This window comes from Microtus pennsylvanicus, chromosome 2 (assembly GCF_037038515.1).
Source record: "Microtus pennsylvanicus isolate mMicPen1 chromosome 2, mMicPen1.hap1, whole genome shotgun sequence".
Taxonomy (NCBI): Eukaryota; Metazoa; Chordata; class Mammalia; order Rodentia; family Cricetidae; genus Microtus; species Microtus pennsylvanicus.
In genome coordinates, this window is record NC_134580.1 from 24,130,129 (window position 1) to 24,153,379 (window position 23,251).

General features: G+C 44.1%; 1 protein-coding gene across 3 annotated transcripts in view; it reads left to right on the forward strand.

Moving 5' to 3' along the window:
* Ano6 (anoctamin 6) overlaps positions 1-23,251 on the forward strand; it is a 165,385-nt gene that overhangs the window by 62,087 nt on the left and 80,047 nt on the right. For all 3 annotated transcript variants that reach the window (XM_075960464.1, XM_075960466.1, XM_075960465.1), the window contains one exon: positions 3,713-3,795. In XM_075960464.1, the coding sequence (XP_075816579.1) occupies positions 3,713-3,795 (83 nt within the window). The remainder of the gene's footprint in view (positions 1-3,712; positions 3,796-23,251) is intronic.

A 23,251-nucleotide genomic window follows, 5' to 3' on the forward strand; every position in this document is an offset into this window, starting at 1 on the left:
GATAATGACTTTTTATTGGCTGCTTTGTATCACAATCTCAATCGCCGTTTTAGTACAGGCTGTATCTACTTCATAGTCGGGGTAGTAAATTCAGGTCGTTCCTTTTCTGATTGGTACCCAAGTAACCACATGACTGCCACCTTGGCGGAGGCTGCCGGTGTCCTGTTATTAAACCATTGATATGGCTAAGCCTCTACGTAGTTTTATTGGGCCCCTGGTTTTACAGTGCTGAATAAGTTAGAATTAGGTCTACCTTCAAACTTTATTGCTCAAACTGCATTGATAAAGTTTTTAAAATATGCTCACTTTCATTTATAATAATTGTTAGGTGATTGATTTACTATGAGATTTATCAAAAGTGAATATGTTATAGACTTCTTTGACCTAAATATTCAGTGATTTGAATTTTACTCATAGTAATACAGTTGTTACTATTTTTCATTTTTAGATTATTTTATGTATGTGAGTGTTTTGCCTGCCTGTATGTGTACCACATGCATGCCTGGTACTTTTGGAGTTCGGAAGTGGGCATCAGATCCTGTGGGACTAGACTTACAGAGAGCTGTGAGTCACCACATGGGAGCTGAGAATTGAGTCTGAGTCCTCGGCAAGAGCAGGGATGTTCCTAACATCCCAAAAGCTGTTAAGTAAAATTACTTTCTAAAAAGTTAGTACGTTTTTTTTTTTCTGAGTATCAACCCCCATTATTTTTAATAAGAAATTCTCAGTTTTTCATCTTAATTTTTTAAACTATTTTTGCCAAGAAATGATTTTTTTTCCCCATTTGCCTTAGATGATCAGAAATGAGAGTCCCAAAGACTTCCTGGACCCCTATCTAGAGGAAGATTAATTATGTATTAGCCTCCTGTATCATCTCCCTCTCCGCTGTGTTAACACAGAAAACATGGCAGAAACGTGGTTTTGTCTTGCTCACGAGGTATTTCGGCAAAGCCATTTTTGTTTACTCAAATTCCCTTTCTCTTCTGTGTTGACATTAACTGTGGCCACGTTTGTTCTCAGTGTGGGGGTAACTAGAACCAAGCAGTGCTATACTTTCACACGTCTGTTCCTCTGCATCCTTGCCTGTGACTTAGTGGGACACCGGGGACCTAGATCTTGTTTCTTCTCTCACTCGGCAAATTGAATACCTTCTTATGTCTCCCTTTGCAAAGGAGGAAAAGAGGAACCGAGGGGAATGCCACTGACCTTTTTACCTCCGATACGTAATAGATGAATTGCACATCTTATCCTGCAGGAATTTAGATAAGATGTCACATGAAGTCACGCCACCAGATTTATAGTGGCTGTGTAAAAATACGCACAAGTATGATGTTTCATTAACTTTGTGGAGCAGTATATTATAAACACCCCACTTGTATCATCTTCACTATCTCTACATGTTGTAGAAAGGTTAGGTCTTCCCAGCTGTACTCCATCCATGGAGAGCTTGTCATAGCCTGGTGTATAGACAGTCACACTTTAGGATAGTGGTTCTCAACCTTCCTAATGCTATAACCCTTTAATACAGTTCCTTAGGTGTGGTGACCCCACCCATAACAGTATTTTCGTTACTACTTTAAACTCATTTGGCTGCTGTTATGAGCTGTAATGTAAATATATGATATGCAAGACGTCTGGTGTGTGACCCCTGTGAAAGGTCTGTCTGACCCCCAAAGGGGTCGCGACCCACGGGTTGAAAACACTGCTTGAGGCACTTATGAAGGTGGTCTGCAGAAATCTAATTATTTTGGCCAACTATTGTTCGGCTGGTGGAATAATCGACTGCAGACGTAGCTGGCTGTGTGGAAATTGCAGGCCCCCCGGGTTAGTCAGAGGCATCCACTTTGGTTTTCACCCTTGCAAGATGCCCTTCAAGCCTCCCTTCGCCTCTGTTTCCCATTTTTCTCTGGCTCTTAAACAAGGGGTCCTCAGATGGGCTCTTCAGAAGAGGTGGCCCCTAATTGTGCTGTCTCATCTGCTGCCCTTTCTTTTCAGGCCATAGGGGCTGCTACCATGTGGATTAAGTGTACAAACGAAGGTCTTTGGTGTGAAGCTAAAATGTAGTTCTGATACTGGGAATTTTTTTTAAACAGATGAGTTGTCTTAACTTATGCGGATAACTTGGATTTGTGAGCAATCTTTGGGCTCTTGTGAATCTCCCTATGCAAGTTGAGCTGTTATTTTTTTTTAGGCCACTGAAAAGAGGATTTTTTAAAAAGATTTATTTATTTATTATATATACAACATTCCTTCCATGTGTGCTTGCATGCCAGAAGAGGGCACCAGATCTCATTACAGATGGCTGTGAGCCACCATGTGGTTGTTGGGAATTGAACTCAGGACCTCTGGAAGAGCAGTCAGTGCTCTTAACCTCTGAGCCATCTCTCCAGCCCCTGAAAAGAGGATTTTTTTTCATCATTAGGAACCACCTATTTCACAAAACCTGTTTGTGTATTCAAGACGTCGGGTGTGTAGTGACTTATAAAACTCTACCTCAAATAAAATTAAAGCCCAGTCTAGCTGTTCTGTGCGGACCATTGAAGGACGCGTGCTGCTGATAGTTCCGTGCCCCCCCCCTTTACGTCTTTAACCTCGTCTTCTTTCACGTCAGTGGCTTGCTGAAGAGATATGGGCCTGGTGATCAATGAGAGAAGCTATATAAACCTCCTTAAACAGTTGATAATGTTCCAATGTTCTTAATTATTATTTCATACCTCTTTAAATTAAGGATCTTTTATTTTTTACAAAGTCAACAATATATGGCATTTTAGTAATTCCTAGTATAATCCTAAACTTTGTTGTTATTTGAAATTTCCTATTTTTTTTTAATGTGCCCTCCTGCTGACCAACCTCTAGCACCCAACACTTCCTTCATTAAGTCTTTTACGTCTGGCTTCTTTAGAGCTCTTTGATCTAGAAGCACACGGTGCGGTGTATATGACTGGTTTGATCTAGAAGCACACGGTGCGGAGTGTATGACTGCTTTGCTTCCTCAAGGTCCTTGATGCTGGACCAGCACCTTTATTTGTGACAGGGTCTTGATGACAACCCAGGGATAGACATGACGGAATGACCTGCTTTCTGGACTTGGCTCCTTACCTCGCCTAACACCACTGTGGTCACCTAATACAGTGGCCACCAGTCACTTGTGGCTTCTGACCTTTTGAGTTGTGGCTCATATGTATTTGTAATTCATCCCAGATCCCAAGGCGTAGTCCCAGAAAAATATAAACTGGTTCACTGATAATTTTTTTAATATGGATTATATATTCAAATGTTAATGGATTTTATGGGTTAAATGATATTATTGTAATTAATACTTGTTACTAGTTAAAAGTACCTATTAGAAAATTTTATTTGGCTCCAATTAAGTATCTGTCAGATGCTGCTTCTCAATGTGTTTTCAAATAGAAAATGACCGTCCTCGTTTGACTCATCAGTTCCCCGAGAGGTTAGCGGGATAATGAGTTTCGTAGCTGCACTCAACATTTAATTGCTGTGTAGAGGCTGGTAATTTTCCGTGGTAGACGCAGCCTAGAGCATTTGGAGACCTAGCCACATGGATGACAGAGTGGCGGCAGCTCTCAGTCGTGGGCAGTGAGAATATCTCACCTGGAAGTGGGCCTCAGATGCTGAGTGCCCTCTCTCCTGCTGCTGTGTGGATCCAGGCAAGTCTGCGCTTTGCTTACTTTATTTACTCCTTTATTTTCAGTGCTGGAAAACTTCGACCAGACCATCGTCTGTTCCACCTTCGGCCCTCTGGAGAATCAGCAGGATTTCCGAACTCCAGAGTTTGTAAGTACTTCGCCTTAAATGTCGTCTGTCCTGAGATTCTCTTTGAATAATAAATCCTGTTCTTGACAGGTTCAGTCCGGCACAGGGCCCTGCTGTGACTGTTCAGTCTTTGGCGGCTCTGAGGAACAGGTTAATGGGACCTAAGTGTCCGGCATCCTGAGCTTTGGGTTTGATTTCACACTGCCTATGCCCCTGCTGACAGGAACTCAGTCCATAGGGAAAGAGGGAGATGTTCCCAAAATTTCCTGCTTCGGTGGCTGGTTCTGTCGCTGTCAGGTTCTGCTCTCTGTAACCGTGGAAATCAGTCTTGACTGAACACAGACAATGCTCTGGCCAGTGCTGTTATTCACCATGGAGGGGCCTGTTCCTCATTTCCTTCGGGAACCTTCAGTAATACAACCTGGTAGGACTAGGAATATTTTATTGGTTGTTTCTACCAAGAGGGAAACTAATGTTCCCACTCAGTTAGACATTGAAGATTAGCCATGGCTCCTACCCTCAAGGAATTAAAAATCGTATTAGATGCCACTGTGATTGTATTAGTGCCTTGTTTAAAGAAAATTAAGCATGTCGGAAGCCTTGCAGAATGTCTTTTGAAGCAGATTTTATATTAGGCTCCTGTAGCGCTTGACTCTTTGACTCACGCCAAAGAAGTGGGAAAGGAAAGGAAAGCATAGTGGCCTTCACCCAGATTCACCCAGATTTTTTGTTGCTGTAAATAACTTGTCTACCATTTCCTTCTGCAATGCAAGTGTGTGTGTGTGTGTGTGTGTACCTGAATGTGTGTCAATGTGTGTGCCTGAGTGTGTGCTTGAATGTGTGTCTGTGAATTTGTGTGTCTGTTGTGTGTGAGAGAGACTCTGTGTGTGTATGTGTATCTCTCAATATCTGTGTATGTGTATGTCAGTATGTCTGCGTGTGTGTACCTGAGTGTGTGTCTGTGTGAATCTGTGTGTCTGTTTGTGTGTGTGTGTGTATGAGAGAGAGACTCTGTGTGTGTGTTTGTGTTAGTATGTCAGTATGTGTGTCTCTGTGTTTGTGCCTGAGTCTGTGTCTGTGTGAGAGAGACTTCCTGTGTGCGTTTGTGTGTATGTGTCTGTGTGTGTGCACTTGAGTGTGTGTCTGTGTGACTCTGTGTGTGTATGTGTGTGAGATAGAGACTGACTCTGTGTGTGTGCCTGAGTGTGTGTCTGTGTGTGTAAGAGAGAGAGAGACTGACTCTGTGTGTGTGTGTATCTATGTGTGTGTGTGTGTGTGTGTGTGTGTGAGAGAGAGAGAGAGAGAGAGAGAGAGAGAGAGAGAGAGAGAGACTGACTCTGTGTGTGTGTGTGTGTGTGTGTGTGTGTGCATCTGTTGGAAGGTTTCGATTTCCTGCCTGGCTTTACTTTACTAAGTCATTGGCTGAAACAGCTTCTTTCATAACCAGTGGTAATAAAGCATATTCATAGCGTCAGAGGGGAATCCCACATCACTCAGCAGGATGTCAAGGTGCTGGTGCTTGACCCGCCTCAGCAACATCTGTATGGATAGTGCATAGGGCAGGTAAACTGTCCATCACTTTCCATCACCAGCACTTGTTTCTTGACATCCGTGTTTCATTTTCAAAGTTAGAAGACTTGCTAGTCGAAGATCAAATGACCGCAAGCGGAATCTGGAATCAGCAACTGCAGTTGCCCTGAGCAGCTTGTTTCAACCATGATTCTGAGGACGTAGAAGCCAGAGGGAGAACCTTCACTTTGGTATTTACTGTTAGACGATATGTATGATTGTTCTGCATGTGTATTCCACAGCGCATCTCTGTGTTCCTGTGTTCTGGTTAGCTTTGGCCAACTTGACCAAACCAAGACGCACCTGCAGAGAGGGAATCTCCGCTAAGGCATCACGTTAGGCATTTTCATAATTGCCAAGTGATGAAGGAAGGCCACGGTTTCCTGTGGACAGGGACCTCCCTGGGCAGGTGGGCATGAGTTAATAGAAGAATGATAACTGAGCAAGCCAGTCGGTTGGTCTCTGCTTCAGTTCCTGCCTGAAGTGGCCTGTCCTGACCTCCCTCATTGATGACCTGTTACCTGAAAGTGTGATAGGGAATAGACGCTTTGCTTCCCAGGTCACTTTTGATCAGTGTTTATAACAGCAACAGAGAGCCTGGTTACTGTCTTTCTCTAATGTATGTTCTTACCATCCAGGAAGGAATTACTTTTTAAAACATATTTCTTAAATGTATTCTTTGAGCACTGCATATTTGTGTGTATCAAATATTCTCTCTATATAAATATACACACACCTCTATATATACATATATACACACATTTCTCCATATATATGCCTATATATACATACATATCTCTATGTATATATACACACATGTATACATGTCTATATATGTGTGTATATACACACACATATATATAATGTATTTGATCATATCCACCCTCTACTTCCCCCCTCCAACTTCTCCCTGACTTACCACCACCCCTTCTAACTTCATTTCCTCTTATGCTTAACCTCCTGAGTAGCTCCTCTGCTGGCGTGGGGCTTCGGGAAGCAGTTTTTCATGTTCCCATGCCTTCCCAGTTTGGGAAGCTCATAACACACAAGTTATTATGACACTCATAAATAGTTGCTTGTGTTTTCTTCCCTGCACCATTGTTGCCAGCACTCCTGGGCCTGATAGTAAACATACATTACCATATGCCATCTCCATGGTAAACAAGCAGGCTGTAGAGGGAGGTCCCGTGAGAATAGGACACTCCAGGGAACCATGTGTTATACTTAAGAGAGGCCCGGATGTAGGCAGGGGAGCGTAGCATTGAGGAAGACAGAGCTCTGCTCCTATAGGCAGGTGAGCCAGAGTGATGCCAGGAAATCAGGTGAGTTAGTGCAAACCAGATCTTTAAATTGGGGCCAGTGTTGACTTGGAATATCAGAGGATCTAACTGCAAAGCAAAGTTGCAAACCCTGCAGGAAAACTAAAAGAAGTTGGAAAAGTGAGTTTTCTATTTCCCCCACCCCCATCTGGCATTTTGGCGGTTCAGTTGCAGCTTGCTGAACTGAGGAAACCACGGAGTATGTTTACTCAGCCTTATTCTCAAATAGTTGAGATTTCAGGCGGATCAAGGGCTGGTGGTTTTTATGTAACAGTGTTTTTGTCTAGTTTGTTCAACAGGGAGAAGGATAAAATGCTTTTCAGTGTGCTTCCTTCAGGGAGATCTGTTTTAGAGCAGAGTTAGTTGACTAGGCTGGCTCACTGGTATTAGAAGGAATGACGCAGCTCATGTGTCTATGGGGTTCTCAGGCTGTAGCACAGACTTCGTAAATCCTGAGGAGGTTGGCATCAGCTGCCTATGTCCGCTCTTCCTCCCTGCAGCCTCTGCTTCGCAGCCGCACTCACTCCCACACACAGGTTCTCATTCTTGCTGCCTCTTGCTCCCTTTGTAGACTGAAGCCATCGAGTTAGCCAGAGTGCTAAAGTGTGAACAGGGTGGAAAGAGATATAGACACAGGGGCATATATTCTTGTTATCTCTGACTTGTGGGAACTGGGGACATGTTGAAACTAGAGATGTTGCCATGTACCCCCTGTGGGGTACGGCAGATGTGTGTGGGAGGGAGTCATGAAAAGGATATGGTTAAATACTGGTTTACAGAGAAACTTGGTGATCTTGTATGGTGGGAAACCACTTTAGTCCTGGTGAGGGTGGCTTAGATACCATGAAAATAGTTAACATTTTATTATGATTGTTTTCTCCACACTGCTAGCTTTTAAAAAAAAAAGCTATTGTTATTGTTTCTGGGAGGGGGCACATATGCCGTGGCATTCATGTGGAGAGCAAAGGCCATCTTTGTGGAGTCAATCCTTTCCCTTCACCTCTACATCTGGGTCTACGTCTAGGGATTGAACTCAGGTGGCCAGGCTTTCTTTCAATCAGGCAGCAAGTAACTCTACCCACTGAGCCACCGTGCACCATGTGGAGACGCTCCATGCTGTTTTATTTTTCTCTCTATTTCCTGTTCTCGTCTATGAATGAGGTCCGATTCAGCACTTTACAGTTCCTAAGGAGGTTCGTTCCCCATCTAGAGACGTGGTGGCTGTCAGTTGAGGGTAAAGGTGAAAGGAGTCTTGGGGGATTATGATTCTGGGGAAGGGAATGGTGAAGGAAAGGCTGGAAACTGAGTGCCGGAGCCTCAGCTCATCCTAAAGAGTTCAGAGTTAGAACTAGAGGGTGGGGTCAGTGAGGTGGGACAGTGGGTGAGAGGCACTGGCTTCCAAGCCAGCTAGCCTGCTTGTGAGCCCCCAAAATCCAGGTGGAGGAAGGAGAGGACTGACCCTCACAGGTTGTCCTCTGACTTAAACACACACTATGTACACGCATGCACACATGCACGAATGCACAAGCCTGCCCCCCACACACAAAATAAATAAATGTAAAAACGGACAAACCCAGAGGCTATAAACATAGACCCCAGAGTTAGAACTTAGGATCAATTCCATCTTGATGGCAATGGAACAGAGAAATGGCCTCCTGCTAGGTAGGATGTCCCAGAATCCCAGACTCCATTTCCAGTCCCACATCTGGTTAAGAGCTCTAAGTGGTAAATTCAAAAGCTAGTATGACCAGCCCCACAGACTTCATTTCATTCCAAGTCCCAAGGAGTTGGATATCAGTAGTGGGAAGAGGCGATCGTTATATTTGTTTCTAGAAACACTAGCTATTGACAATGACCCAGGAACTCACAGTGGTCTGACAGCCTGAACACACACTGTTGAGAAATAGGGTGTGAAGGACTTAGATGTAGCATCCCTGAATCTGCCCACAGTCATGATCAACATGGAATTATGGAGACAGAAGGCTAAGGGACTGTTCTGTCACCCCAACCTCACTGTGGCTCCCCATCTGCTTTTGCTGAACTTTGACATTTGCCCACAGCTCTCCTGGCTTCTTAGAGGCAGGAATAGTCTTACCACTTCCGATCTCAGGTTAACTGATATTTTTTCATTGTTTAGCATCTACCAAATTTGGAGTAAATAATAAAATTTAGACTGGTCAAAGACTATTAGGATTGCAGAAGGCTAAACCGGGAAGATTAGAAGCCGCCGTGGGATATTGTAACTGAAGGAGAAAACAGACCCAGAAAGATGAGTGGATATGTGGGGAGATTAGGAGGCGTGACCTTGCTGGAGGAGGTGTGGCACTGGGCGTGGTTTCAAAAGCCCAGGCTAACTCTCCAGGTTAACTCTCTCTCTGCCTAGTCTCCATGTCTCAATATGCCAGTTCTCATGCCTGCTTGCCTGCTACCATGCTCCCCTCCCCGCCATGATGGTTAGGGACTCTACTGCCTTCTGGAATAATAACCCCAAATTAAATGCTTTCTTTTTCAAGTTGCCCTGGTTTTATGATCTCTTAGCACAGCAATAGAAAAGTAACTAAAATACTGTTTTCTAAAAATTATGGTTAACCACCTGAATTTCTAATTTAATCATCTTCAACCTGTTGAAAATACATGAAAACCCCAAGGAAAGATTCTAAGTATTAATTTCTTCAACAAATATTTATTTGGCATTTATTTTAGGTACTATACTGAATATCCCTGTTTTTTTTTAAGAGTTAACACTTTGCTAAAAGAGACAAAGTAAATAATATACATAATAATATATAAATTATATATATAATATAAATAATATACATATCAAATGAGTAATCACTAGAGAAAATTAATAGGGAGTGTGTGTGTGTGTGTGTGTGTGTGTGTGTGTGTGTGTGTAAGAAAGAGAGAGCGTTTTGGCAATGGGTGTGTGTGATAGTTGTACATACAGTCTTAGAGTGTATCTCCCTGAGAAGTGAAAAGGTTGGAATGCTCGAGAGAGAACTGGGGAAAAGTGCTTAGTGAAGTATTGGATGCTTGTAACCCAGGGGTCATGTGTTGGTTTTCAAGATACCTCAGCTAAGCAACTTGCTTTCTCTGGCTAACAGTTCCAGCTCATAGCTGACTAGCAGAATTGCTTTGGGCCTGTGGTGAGGAAGGAAGAGTTTCACGATGGGGCAGAACCTTTCGTTTCATGGCCTGTAAGCAAAGAAAGTGAATATGGGGCCCGAATCCACAACTGCCTTAAGGATACATGCTTAAGGACCTCACAGGCTTCACCTCCTAAAGGATCTGCCACCCCAAGTGTGCTCCCTGTGAACTAAACTTTCAACACCTGGACCTTTGGGGGCTCCCAAGATACAAAATGCAGCAGAGGAGTAAAGATGGAGTCTGGATAGAAAACCAGAAGACAGGCTCAAATGGGGTAAAGTTGTCAATTGTAGGACATCGAAAGGAGCCGTGTGTGTGTGTGTGTGTGTGTGTCCATGTGCATGTGCGCATGTGTGTACGTCCCTAAGAATTAGGTCAGGTGTAATGTTTTAGAGACATAACAGCGAGCTAAGTTTTGAGTCGCTAATGAATGTCAGGCTCTGACACAGGGATCAGTATATGGCTGCATCTTCTGGAGTGCTACAAGCTGCAACCCGGAAGCAGCACAAGTCGTGAGCTGACTCTGTTGTCGCAAGGGTTCTACTTGCATTGCTTACGGTTCCTTCTTCCAGCCGCAGTGCCACTGCATTGTGGGCTGTGTTTCTTGGTTTGGCGGTCAGGGTGTGTGTCCTCAGTATTGTAGGATGTTGGCTATCAGCCCTGTTTTCTACTCACTGGATGACAGTAAAACCCTCTACCCTGGGGGAGGGGTACCTCTCAGATACTGCCATATGTACCAGGGGGCAATGTTGCTCTTCCTGAGGACCACCGAGCTCCAGGAGCGCTAAAGAAACATCCTCAGATTTGTTTCTGGGAGTACTGGGAATGCGGCTGTAATATAGCATTGAATGGATTGTGGGCTGAACTAGAAGGTGGAAAATAGAGAATGTTGGCCTCTCTTTCAAAGAAGTGTGACAGTGAGGTGTGGACCGTGAGACAGACACACAGAGAGGACAGGAATAAATGGATGGAGAAACCTGTGGGGGATCCTTTTCAGAGGAGCAGGGATGCTCAGAAGAAGGGCATGCACGGTTTGCGGGGCACAGGAGGCGGAGAATCAGCCTGGCATAAGAGGAGCCACATCTACTCAGGACCTGGAGCAGAGAACTCATGCAGAGTTTTAGGAGTCAAAAAGGGAGCCTGGGAGATTCCCTAGCTAACAACTGCTGTCAGCTACTGAGAGTGAAGAAGGCACAGGGCCGGAGCATCTGTAGAGAGGCAGAGAGCTGGAAAAGCCAGGAAAAGGTTTTGGGATTTCTTGGCAGCAGAGAGATCAGAGTGGGGCTGGCGATCCCGTCTTTCCCACCATAGTGTCCCTCAGACATGGAGAGAATTGAGAGAAGGCTTCGGCCAGAGAGTGTGAAGATGGTTAGGTGTCACTGGCAGGAGGAACTGTCATGTGACTTTAGAGAAGGAGATGAGAAGGAAGAAGGGAGCCTAGTGGTTAGAAACAGACCAGGGGTCTCTGGCCTCTTTATGACAGCAGAAGAATGTGACACTGGCCCCAAAGGGAGGGGACCTTTCTGAGGGATGCCAGTGTCCTCATTGGCTGTGGCAGTTAGAGCACGGGAGGGGACAAGAGTAGCCATGCTACTGAGAAGCCACAGGGTGCTGGCACTGTCGGGGCTGAACTGGGAGCTGGGTATCCTTGTGTGATGGAGGGCCAGTGTGAATATGGCAGGATTTTCAGGAGCAGCAGTGGGGAAGTAGATGGTCCATTCTGGGGGCTCTCTTAGATGATCCATTCTGGGGGCCCTCGAGGTACATTCTACTCCCATGGTCCTATCAGGAATTTCCTCCTGAGGTAATGACTCATGTGAAAAAGTCAGTTTTGTCTTCTCCCCAATAAAAGAGAATAATCTACCAGATTTTTTTTTGTTTGCAGATTTTGTTTCCCACAGGTGGATCTGGGTTTTGTTTCAATGCTGGGCGTGAAGTCTATTTGTAAGATCAGTATTTGGGAAGTTAAAGCCGGAAGATTGTTACATAGTGAATCTTCCAGGCTAGCTTGTCTTCCCCTAAAAGCCAAAAAACAAAAAATTCAAATCAAAATGGATTCTATTATTTCTTCCCCCATCCCCCAGCCCCACACCTTTGATTATTTCTGAGGCAGCTGGATATCAGAGCTATTGAAAAGTATTTTACTGTGGGTCCAAGATCTTTTTGCCTTATCTCCCAAATCAACTAAAGTTCCACACTCTGCTTCCAGTTCTAAGATGCTCAGGATAAGTTCCTGTAGGAGTGATGTGGTCCCATCCCCTCAAGCATTTCCTCACTCAGATGCACACTGCTTTCCCATGTAAACAGACACACAGGATGGCTTTGTCCTGTGTCTTCCGCACTGACCTTTCCAACTGGGAAGAGAGAAAGACCTCAGTGCCCCCAATCCCGAGCACACAAACAAAGAAATTTAATATTTGACTTGGCAGAAGGACTCTTCACAAGAAGACGAAATCAGACAAACGAGCCAGGAATCTTGCCGTGCTTGGCCTTCATGAGGTGTTTCAACATTGCAAGCTTGCTGTACTTTCAGTGGGGGGATAGGGAGAGTGGGGGTGATGAACTAGGTACTGTATCTGAATATGAAAGAATACTTATTCACTCCGTATGACTGATCCAGAAGATGAATTTATGAGTTACTAGGATTGAGAAGGATAGGCATAAGTAGGCAGATATGTGAATGTGCCATTCAGAAATTTCTGTCGGAGTCACTTCTGTGGAATACAGAGGTCTTTTCCCTGAGAAATGGCGGTAATTAGGCCATCAGACCAGCCGGGCTAGACCCGCTGGAGCCAATTTAACTCAAAATGCTAACAAATCCCATTCTGTACACCCTGGAGCATTCTAATCATTAAACCATTAATTTAAAACTGTTAAAATAGCCAGTTCTGATGGCACAAGGCCGCAGACCCAGCCTCTTGGGAGCCGAGGCAGGTGGTTTGCAAGTTCAAGGCTACCCTGGGTAACTTGAGAGTCTGTCTCAAAAGAAAAGGTATGAGAATCTGGCCCAGAGGTAGTGACTGCCTAGCTTGCCCATCCTGGTTCCAGCCCCAGTACCACATTCTCCACAGCTCTGCAGTAGATAAAAATAAAGTGCAAGGTCACGTCAACTAATGCATAGTGCGTGGACAATGTTGATGATCTGGCTGATTGCTTTTGGAGTTGTGATAGACAAAATGAAGCAGCAGCAATGGGACCTTGGGGGAGGAAGCCAGTTCCAGGTAGGAGGTGACAGAGCAAACACATTGTCAAGCTTCTACCAATGAAAATGGACTTAGTTGAAGTAGCCCTACTGAGCATCCACACGTGTCCAGGCTGCTCCAGAATGGTTTTGGAGAAGTACACCCATAATCTCTGTTTTGGGATTAGGAGATGGGAAGATGGGGAGTTCTAAGCCCTGGTGAGATTGCCCCAGACAGCAGTCTCAGAGAGGAGTCAGATTGCTCCAGATAGGTTCAACCTTTCCGGCTGGCGTTGCATGTCTGCCAGGGTATCCAAAAGCTGGGACACTGGCTTGTAGAGCCACATTGAGTAGTCTTGAGGTGATGTGAGGTAATATCGGTGGTAGAGGTACCAGAAGACTAAAGTGACGAATGGGACATTTAAAAAAAGTGTCTGTGGGTGGGGGGCGGGGCATTGATTTATGGAAGATATTGAGTACAGACCAAACTGATGAATGAGTATGTCGGAGCAGGATTGTTTATCTCCGCGAATGCTACAGAAGGTCTTTAAGGAGATTGTTTATGGATGCTGGGAAGAGGTCACCGGGAACTAGCATGAGGTGGATCATTTCATCTTACTTTACGAATGACGTCATTAGACAGGTGGAGTAGGTCAAAGCAACACTGTGTTTATGTGCTTTGGTTTTAGTCGGGAAATGTAGGGGGTGAGAAGGCCTTTAAATACCAAATGAAGAAATATGATCCTCAAGATTGCACTTACCAGGCCATTGATCTTTGGAAGAAGGTGGGATAATGGATGAAAATCAATTTACAGAGGAGACCGATCAATGTGGAGCAAGCTCCTGCCCCCCATTCATAAATCCCAGCTGCGTAAGTAAAGAGCACAAGCATAGAAGCGGAAGGCGGGTGACGTGGAACTGCGGGGCCGTGGGCTAATTAATCGCAGGGTGCATTGAGCATGTCAGGAAGTCGATGGGAATTCAGTCTGAGTCCACACCTGCCCACAGAGAAGACAGGCTTGGTTCCGTTCGGGACTGGGGAAGCCGCCTCCCTTTCTGAGTGCTCCCCTTGGGAAGGGAACATGCGAGAGGTAGTTCCTGGTAACTGCGCAGGAAGCTGATGATGTTGTTAGGCAGGAGCAATTGGTCGATGAAGATACAAAGTAGAGGGCATTTTTTTTCTTTTCCTTCCTTCCTTTTTGTTTTTTAAATAAAAGATAAAGGCAATCCATTTTAAAAGATATCTTTAAAAAATTTAAATTATGTATGTGTGCATATATATATACACATATATGTATATTTTCATATGCATTCAGGTACCCAAGGAGGCCAGATATGTGGCATCCCCTTGAGCTAGAGTCACAGGCAATCATGATTTGCCCATTTACAAGATGCCTAGGAAATTAAAGGGGGGAGACCAGGACCAGTGGGATGGGCACCATGTCTGCCCCTTTCGTATAGATTGCACTTCACAAGAGCTTTTAATTTCTGAAACCTCTAGTTAACTCTAGTTTTCTGCTATTTCATCAAATAGAGATAAAAGGTGTATCTTTATTATAAGTCTTAAATTCTTTTTTAACATTTATTGTGTGTGTGTGCACGCATATGCGTATGTGGTCCACATGCATCTGGGTGTGCATGTATACTCTGCCGTATACTCTGAGCTATCTTGTTGGCCCTGTTAAAAATCTTATGCATTCCTTAAGTCAGTCTCTGGTAAGAAACTGTAGATGCATTTTTACCTAGAAATACCAAATTTCTTCTTCAAAGGAAAAATGCATTTATCACGCCTCCCAAGTCACCTTTTGAGATGTAGATTAATGTGACCTGACAGAATGTAATTACTACCAGACAGCATCTTCATTAGTAATAACGAGCAAACCAGATCTGGAGAGCTTGGTTCTATTAACACAAATCAGAATATATCAGGTCTGTCCCTGAACTGTTGCCGGGGTAAAATTTGACCTCAGTTAAATGCCCTAAAACAAAAACAGACCATCCAATTTAACAGGCAAGTCCACAGGGCTTTGTGTTACTGTGTGTCACTATTGTCAGGGTGTCACTGTGTGTTACTATGCTCCCTGCTTCACTGTGTGTTACTATATGTCACTGTGTGTTACTATGTGTCACTGTGTGTTACTATATGTCACTGTGTGTCACTGTGTGTTACTATGTGTCACTGTGTGTTACTATGCTCCCTGCTTCACTGTGTGTTACTATATGTCACTGTGTGTTACTATGTGTCACTGTGTGTTACTATGTGTCACTGTGTGTTACTATGCTCCCTGCTTCACTGTGTGTTACTATGTGTCACTGTGTGTTACTATGTGTCACTGTGTGTTACTATGTGTCACTGTGTGTTACTATGTGTCACTGTGTGTTACTATGCTCCCTGCTTCACTGTGTGTTACTATGTGTCACTGTGTGTTACTATGTGTCACTGTGTGTTACTATGTGTCACTGTGTGTTACTATGTGTCACTGTGTGTTACTATGTGTCACTGTGTGTTACTATGTGTCACTGTGTGTTACTATGTGTCACAGTGTGTGTTACTATGCTCCCTGCTTCACTGTGTGTTACTATGTGTCACTGTGTGTTACTATGTGTCACTGTGTGTGTTACTATGCTCCCTGCTTCACTGTGTGTTACTATGTGTCACTGTGTGTTACTATGTGTCACTGTGTGTTACTATGTGTCACTGTGTGTTACTATGTGTCACTGTGTGTTACTATGTGTCACTGTGTGTTACTATGCTCCCTGCTTCACTGTGTGTTACTATGTGTCACTGTGTGTCACTGTGTGTTACTATGTGTCACTGTGTGTTACTATGTGTCACTGTGTGTGTTACTATGCTCCCTGCTTCACTGTGTGTTACTATGTGTCACTGTGTGTTACTATACTCCCTACAGCTTCAAGTGCCTTTTGTTGGTTTATAGACAGGATCCTACTATTAGCCCAGGCTGCCCTTGAACCGTTTAATCCTGCCTCAGCCTTCTGCAGTGCTGGAACCACAGGCACGCCCCACTGTCCCCTGAAACTTTTTATGCATATTTCATGTAAATACATGATGTATGAAGTAAGAATGAAGAAGATGAGTGCAGTGAGGGACTTTTGAGGTTTTAAAAACATTTTTGCATCCTGATAGGAAGTGTTCTTTTTGCTGAAGACAGACACCGTTCCCAAAGCCCCACAAGGAAGTGGAGCCTGAGACGGAACTGGGCCACCAGAAGCCTGAGTCCTCTGTAGCTCTGCCCCCTGGCTCTTGTAGGCAACTTCCTTTTTGCTTTAGGACTTCCACGTCCTTATACATAAAAAACAGGACCGTCAATGGTAGATTTCTTCGCCAGCTGTGGTGCAGCGGTTGCACAAGGATTGAGAGGCATCTGAGCAATGTGGGGAACATTCATAAAGAAGCCTTGCCTAGTGGTCCTGGATCTTGGCACACTGCAGGCCCAAGCACTGAGGTGGCCATAGTGGACATTCCTCAGCCAGCCGTGCCACTTCCCTATAAAGTGCTGTGACGTGGTGGGTATCAGAAGTTGGCTCTGTTCTCAGAAGACAAGGCTTTTAAAGCATGGATAACGAATATCCCCGAGAAAGTATAGTTATCAGTTCTTACAAACTGACCAAATTATCAGTGGGTTGGGAATTAATTATACCCAGCACTATTAGAAAACGCCAACAGCACAATCGGTCAATAAATATATCGAGCCCTTTCTAAAACTCGCTAATAGAATTTTTAATAAATTAGAAATAAGACCTACTTAAATTATTCAGTTTTGAATAAACCGCCGTCAACGTCACTAAATTTTCTAGTAAAAATTTATTCATCTAGTCATTCAATATTTATTAACCCGTGTGCTCGGCCGGGGAATAAAAAGAGTGCATCTCAGATGTTTGCCCTCGGGGCCTAGAGTGGGCACATGTCCACCTCTGTGTCCAGTTGCTAGCTGTGTGTGCAGGCGAAACTGGCTGGTTGGTGCGTGAAAGTCTATGAGGCCCTTTGGAGTGTTAGATAAGTCCCATATGTACAGAGTACTGCCTGGGGATCAGCTCCATCTAGATAGTGCTCTGAACATAGACAGGACCTTGCCCCACTCTCCTTGCTCCTGCTTAGAACATGCGTGTGTTCATGTAAACCTTGCGAAGAGGCTATACTCTGCACCTAGGTGTCTCTGCAGGAAGTAGTAATATTCCTCGGTGCCTTTGTTCCTTCCATTCTTTGTCTTTGGGGCCACGGTTTCCTGTCACCACTGTGCTAGGTACCTAGGCCTGTAAAGGCCTCCTCTACAAGTGCAGACCAGTCCATCTCTTTCCTTCTGTGGTGCACAGTGGACTTTTTCGCCATCGCTCCCTCTGCCTTATTATAAAATGTCACAGGAGAGATGGGGAATTAATTTCAGTTGATTTATTTAATAATATTTATCCATTTAATGTTTTTCTAAGTCTCTTGAGATATGGCATGAAAAGATGGCGCAGTCTGTGTCCCCTTGGGGCATACGTTTTAGTGAGAGACAGACTTTAATTAAGCCATTACATAAATAGCTCAACAATTAGGATGGTGAGACATGACATTTAAGGAGAAGGTAAGGTGCTCTGAGCTATGAGGGAGGAAACCTCAGCAGGCAGGCAAGAGAAGTCCCCCTCCCCCCAGACGTTACCAGGGAAGATAAAGATTCTAGGAAAAGACCTGTGGGTATAAAGATGAGTTGAATAGCCATTGAAGCCCCTGCAAACTGGTGCAGCAGCAGCGGCGGCCTGAAATCCCAGCTGTGCAGCAGGGTGTGAAACAGGAGTTGCAGGCCATCCCAAGAGTCGCAGAAAGACCCCCAGCCTCATCTCGAGCAAGCAAAACAGACATAAAAACCTTAGCAAAAGAAGTAGAGAGACAGTGTCTGCTGTAGGATGGGGTTGCTGATTTTCTACATTGTAAACTGGCAAGATTAGACTATTAGTGTTTATCCTTTGTCAACTGATTTTAAGGCTTTTAGCAGAGTAGTTACGGTAAGTGATTTCACTGGACTATAAAGTCAAGCCAGTGGGACAAGCATCCACTGAACTGCTTTTCCTGCAGTTATGGGTTCAAAGCCAGACAAGTTTTCCCTTTGATGCCCTAGTCCAGCTAAAGCGATGGTATGCACACAAACACATGGCATTATGTTATATGCGTGGCATCAGATTATAGTAATTTATTTAATGCAGAATTAGGAGAATGGTATGGAGGCATAGCTCTTATGGTCTTACATTTTATACTTAATAATATAATATATTAAGAATAGAACAGTATGGGCTTACATAGTGTTTAATATACTTGAACTTAAAATGGAGAGATTTAACACATTTATTAATCAATTTAAACATAACTAATAATAAACCAAAGAATAATAATATAAACTAATATTGAAGCATGTTAATGTACATTAAATGTATATTTTAATGTAAAACCTCTTTTTTCCCCTAAAGTAATTTAACATGGGAGAAGTGATGTTGTTTTGTGTATTTTGCAAGTCCGCATAAGAGTAGGTAGCTGGATTTTTACATTTGCTTGTTAAAAGTGACAATATGGACTAGAGAAGTAGCTCAGCAGTTAAGAGCACTGGCTGCTCTCCAGAGGACCCAAGTTCGAGTCTCAGCACTCACAATTCTCTGTAACTCTGATTTCTGGGGATCCAATGCCCTCTTCTGGCTCCATGGGTAGCAGACAGGCAACATGGTTCACAGATGCGTGAAGACAAAGCACTCATACACATAAGATACTTTTAAGTGGCCATACATTGTCTTGATCGCTGTGCATAGATTATTCAGGCTTATACTGGTTGTCAATTGAATGAGAGAGGACTGTTTCAGAGCCTCTTCAAGTAGTTGTGTGTTCTTGGATTCCACATCAAAACTCAGCAACTGGCGGGCTGGAGAGATGGCTCAGTGGTTAAGAGCATTGCCTGCTCTTCCAAAGGTCCTGAGTTCAATTCCCAGCAACCACATGGTGGCTCACAACCATCTGTAAAGAGGTCTGGCGCCCTCTTCTGGCCTTCAGGCATACACACAGACAGAATATTGTATACATAATAAATAAATAAATATAAAAAAAACCTCAGCAACTGGCAATTTCTGAAAAGTGGGTTGCACCGTACAATGTAAAACCATATTAGTGAGAGTTTCATACATTTTGAATGAACCCTTCATAAGTATGATTTCTGCACCATGCACAGGGCAGTTGGAAAACAGTTCCTATAGATATTACAGATTAGTAGCTCTTACAAATGTTTACTCGTTTCCTTATAAAATGAGAAAAAAAATCACATTTCTTAACATTACCTTCAGTCTTAACCCAAAGCTCTCAGATGGCCATGGTGAATGCAGTTATGCTAAGTTCTGATACTTGCTTGAAGTTTTAGGACATTGTCATTAATAACAACTATGTTTTCTTGAAAATATCGACCAACTCTACCTATGTCTTATAACCAAATGTTGGTCACTTGTCTGTGTAATGGAAAGAATACTTCCGATTTTAGTGCACACCCCAGAAGCGCTTGTCCTGCGATGTCAGGGGGCTTTGATATACTGTAGATAGCTGTGCTTTATGAGAACATCTTTCTTCACACAGTGTGTTTAAACAGCTGCGGGCTGAGGGTGCCAGTAAAGCTGCGAATTGTGGGTGGCTCTGCATCCGGTGCTTCCTCTGCACTGCAAGTGTGGCTAGGGAGTGACTGCAGACACGGGGGAGACACTTTGTGTGCAGTAAGGCAGTGATTCTTATCCTTCTTCTCTTTTTGAAAAGACATAGCTTATAGATCTAGGTTTGCCTGTATATCACGTGTGCGCTGTGTGGTGCCAGTGGAGGCCAGGAGAGGGCATGGAATCTTCTGGTACTGGAGGTACAGAGGCTGCAAGTCCCCACGTGGGTGCTGGGAATCAAACCCAGCTCTTCTCCAGGAGTAGCCAGTGCTCCTAAACGCTGAGATATCTCTTTAGTCTGCTTCCCCCTTCTTAAGCCCTGACTTGCGGATGTTAACACAAGAAGAACAAATTTTATATTATAGAAATATTTTGACCTTTTCAGATCCCCTGCCCCAGAGGGTCAGGAGTCGCTAGAGGTGTGTAGTACATGTGTTCCTAGCTTGGAAAATGAAGGAGAAGTAGAATTTGGATAGATGGTTTAGAGGAGGAAAAGAAAGTATTACATGAGGAAGGAGGAGAGGCGGATGACAGACAAAACTCTGGGTAGAAAAGATGGTTGGACTGGATAGTTAGCATACAGACAGGGAGCTGCATGTCTAATCTGTAGGCTATAGTTAGATCAAGAGGTGTCCTACATACCCAGTCGGGAAGTCTAGACTTGCTGTGTCCTACATACCCGGTCTGGAAGTCTAGACTTGCTGAGGAGTGCCCGGGAGCAGCTGAAGGGTTTTGTCCCCCTGTGGAAGGTGGGCATGCCTGTTTCAGAGTTTTCCTTTGGCGGCAGTGCATGAGGTGAATTGGAGAGCAGAGAGTATGCAGTGTGGACTCGAATCCAGCTGCTGAGGATCCAGCTGCCGAGTGCCGCACTGTGGGACGGAGGGTTGTAGAGACTGTTTCCGAAGGAGAAGCCGATGTGAGAACCAAAGCCGAAAATGTCAAAGGTTATCTGCACAGTGTTATAGCTCCACTCCCTGCTAAGGGCATTGCTAGAGAAACAGACAAAAGCTGGGCATTTCTGGAAAAGGTCTCCTTTAAGACTTTGCCCTCCGAGAAGGCTGAGACTACTCCCTTTTCTTCTGATAACAGGACTGTATCATCAAACACATTTCCCCTTCATGCCTGCCAGAAGGCTTCCAGCCAGCTTTCGTGGTCAGCTCACAACAGCTGAAGTTGTCCCAGTGGCTAGGACATTTCTTCCACCTCTCTTTTCTGATCCCAGCCTTCTATCTTTATTGACTGTTCGTTATTCTTTCTATATTCATTCTCCATGACCACACTGTGACGTCACTGAGGGGGCTGGAGTCGGCTCAGCGTGAAGAGTTCACACTGTGCAGAGCACCAGAGTTAGGTTTCCAGCAGCCATGTCAGTTGGCTTATGGCTCCTCTAACTACAGCTTCAAGGAGCTGACATCCGCAACTGGCCTCATAGACACCGAACTCACATGCGTGAACCTACACTCAAACACACATACAACCATGTCATCAAAAGCAAATCTTCCTTAAAAATAAGCATTTTTTTATGTAGAATGTGTAGAAGGGCAGGGTACAATTTAAAGGTAACATTTATAACCTTTAGCCTCCCTTACTCATTTGTGGAATGGGGCCTTCACTTCAGGCCCATTTTCCTCAAAACTGAAGAGAGCTCAAAAGCCTCTGGTGCCTCAGATTAAAGCTCTCAGGCTTAGTTTCACAGAAATCCAACAAACTCAAATCAATAAAAGGAAAATAAAAAAGAAACCCAACAAACTTAACCTGGTTTCCACTGCAGAGTCAACTGGAAGCTGAGAACAGCGGGGTGTTGCTGTACCTACTAAGGGCAGCTCTCGGCTAGGAGAGACCAGAGAGCGAGCAAGATGCGGTGGAAGCATCCGGTGATGACAGGGTCCGTAACTACTCCTGACGCAGGAATCTGAAAGGACATGATTGAGTAGAGAACATCCATGGGTCACAGTCCCTGGCCTTTGTACCCCAGGCTTTAGGCTGGGTGTCACTCCGGAGTTCCGATCAGCACAAAACCCTGAGTGTCTTTCTTCCCATGATGCCTCCCCTAATCATGAGTAAACCTAAAAGGATAGCATGCATCCACCAAGGCACACAACTCAGTCTGAAGCAGACTTGGGATTTGACCGTAGATCTCATGGATGCCAAAGTCCCTTTTCTGTCTTTTTTTTTCATTTCTGCTTTCTTTCATATTTAACTCCTAAATAACAGTAGTTGAAGCCATGTACAGTATATTGTTTTAAGATACCAAAAATACTGTATATATAAGGAAAATGTAAGCTCAAAAGTTTAAGTAGCCACTTTTGAAATTTTTTTCCCAATACACGTGTATTTGCGTGTGTATCTATGTGGACATGCGCATGTGAAATTAGATGCTCACAGGAGCCGGAAAGCATTGGATCCCCTGGAACTTCAGCTGCAGGTGTTTGGGAGCTGCCTGGCATGGATGCTGGGAACTGAATTGTCCTTTGTAAGAACTCTATTAAAAACCCATTTCTTGCTGGGCAGTGATGTCATACACCTTTAATTCCATCAGTTGGGAGGCAAAAACAGTCAGATCTCTGTAGGTTTGAGGCTAACCTGGTATACAGAGCAAGTTCCAGGACATCCAGGACTACATGGAGAAATCCTGTCTAAAAAACTTGAAAAAAGAAAAAAAAATCTCATTTCTTTAGAGCACTTACTTTCTAGAACATTCCCAATAATTGGATGAGATTTTAAAGTTTTGTTTAAATGTATGTATGTTTGTATGTATTATATATACAGTGTTCTGCCTGCTTGTATGCCAGAAGAGGGCACCAGATTTCATTACAGATGGTTGGGAGCCACCATGTGGTTGCTGGAAATTGAACTCAGGACCTCTGGAAGAGCAGCCAGTGTTCTTAACCTCTGAGCCATCTCTCCAGCCCACAGTTTTATCTATATTCCTCATTGTGATTCATTTGAAATGTTTTCCCGCCATTTTCATCGAGGAGTTGTTGCAGCCTTCTCATAGGACCACCTTGGCATTGAAGGGGGAAAGTAGTAACTCTATAGAACATCACCCAACTGATGCCAACTGGCACAGCCCTTTGCTTTCCTGGGCTCTGGGTTTTCCTTCCCGTTGGTTTGAATGAAATCAAAAATATAAATTCCAAATTAGAGGTAAGAGAACATTGTGGCTTGGGAGATACACAGGGCATAAAATGTGAGGGAGGAGAGTACTCATGCTGTGGATTCTGGCAGCTGAAGGCTGAAGATAGCATGACGCTGCTCTCCCAAATGGGATGCTCACCAAAGACATCTTGTCATGCCAGAAAAACCCTTAGGTGACCGTCAACCTCATTTCACTAGGGTAGTGACAGATTGTAACCCTGATGGAGTCTATGGAAGGAACCCAGGGAAGATCTGAAGACTTTCTGTGCCATTATGTCCTCATTAGGAAGTCACAGTGTGGTTGGCTGTGTCAGGAAATCACAGTCTGGATACCTGTGTCAGGATGTCACACTGTGCATAACTGCATTGGGAAACTGCTGTGTTCATTTTCAGCTGAGGAGCCTGTTGTGCAATGACTTGGTGTGGGACAATTGTATTCTGTCAATTA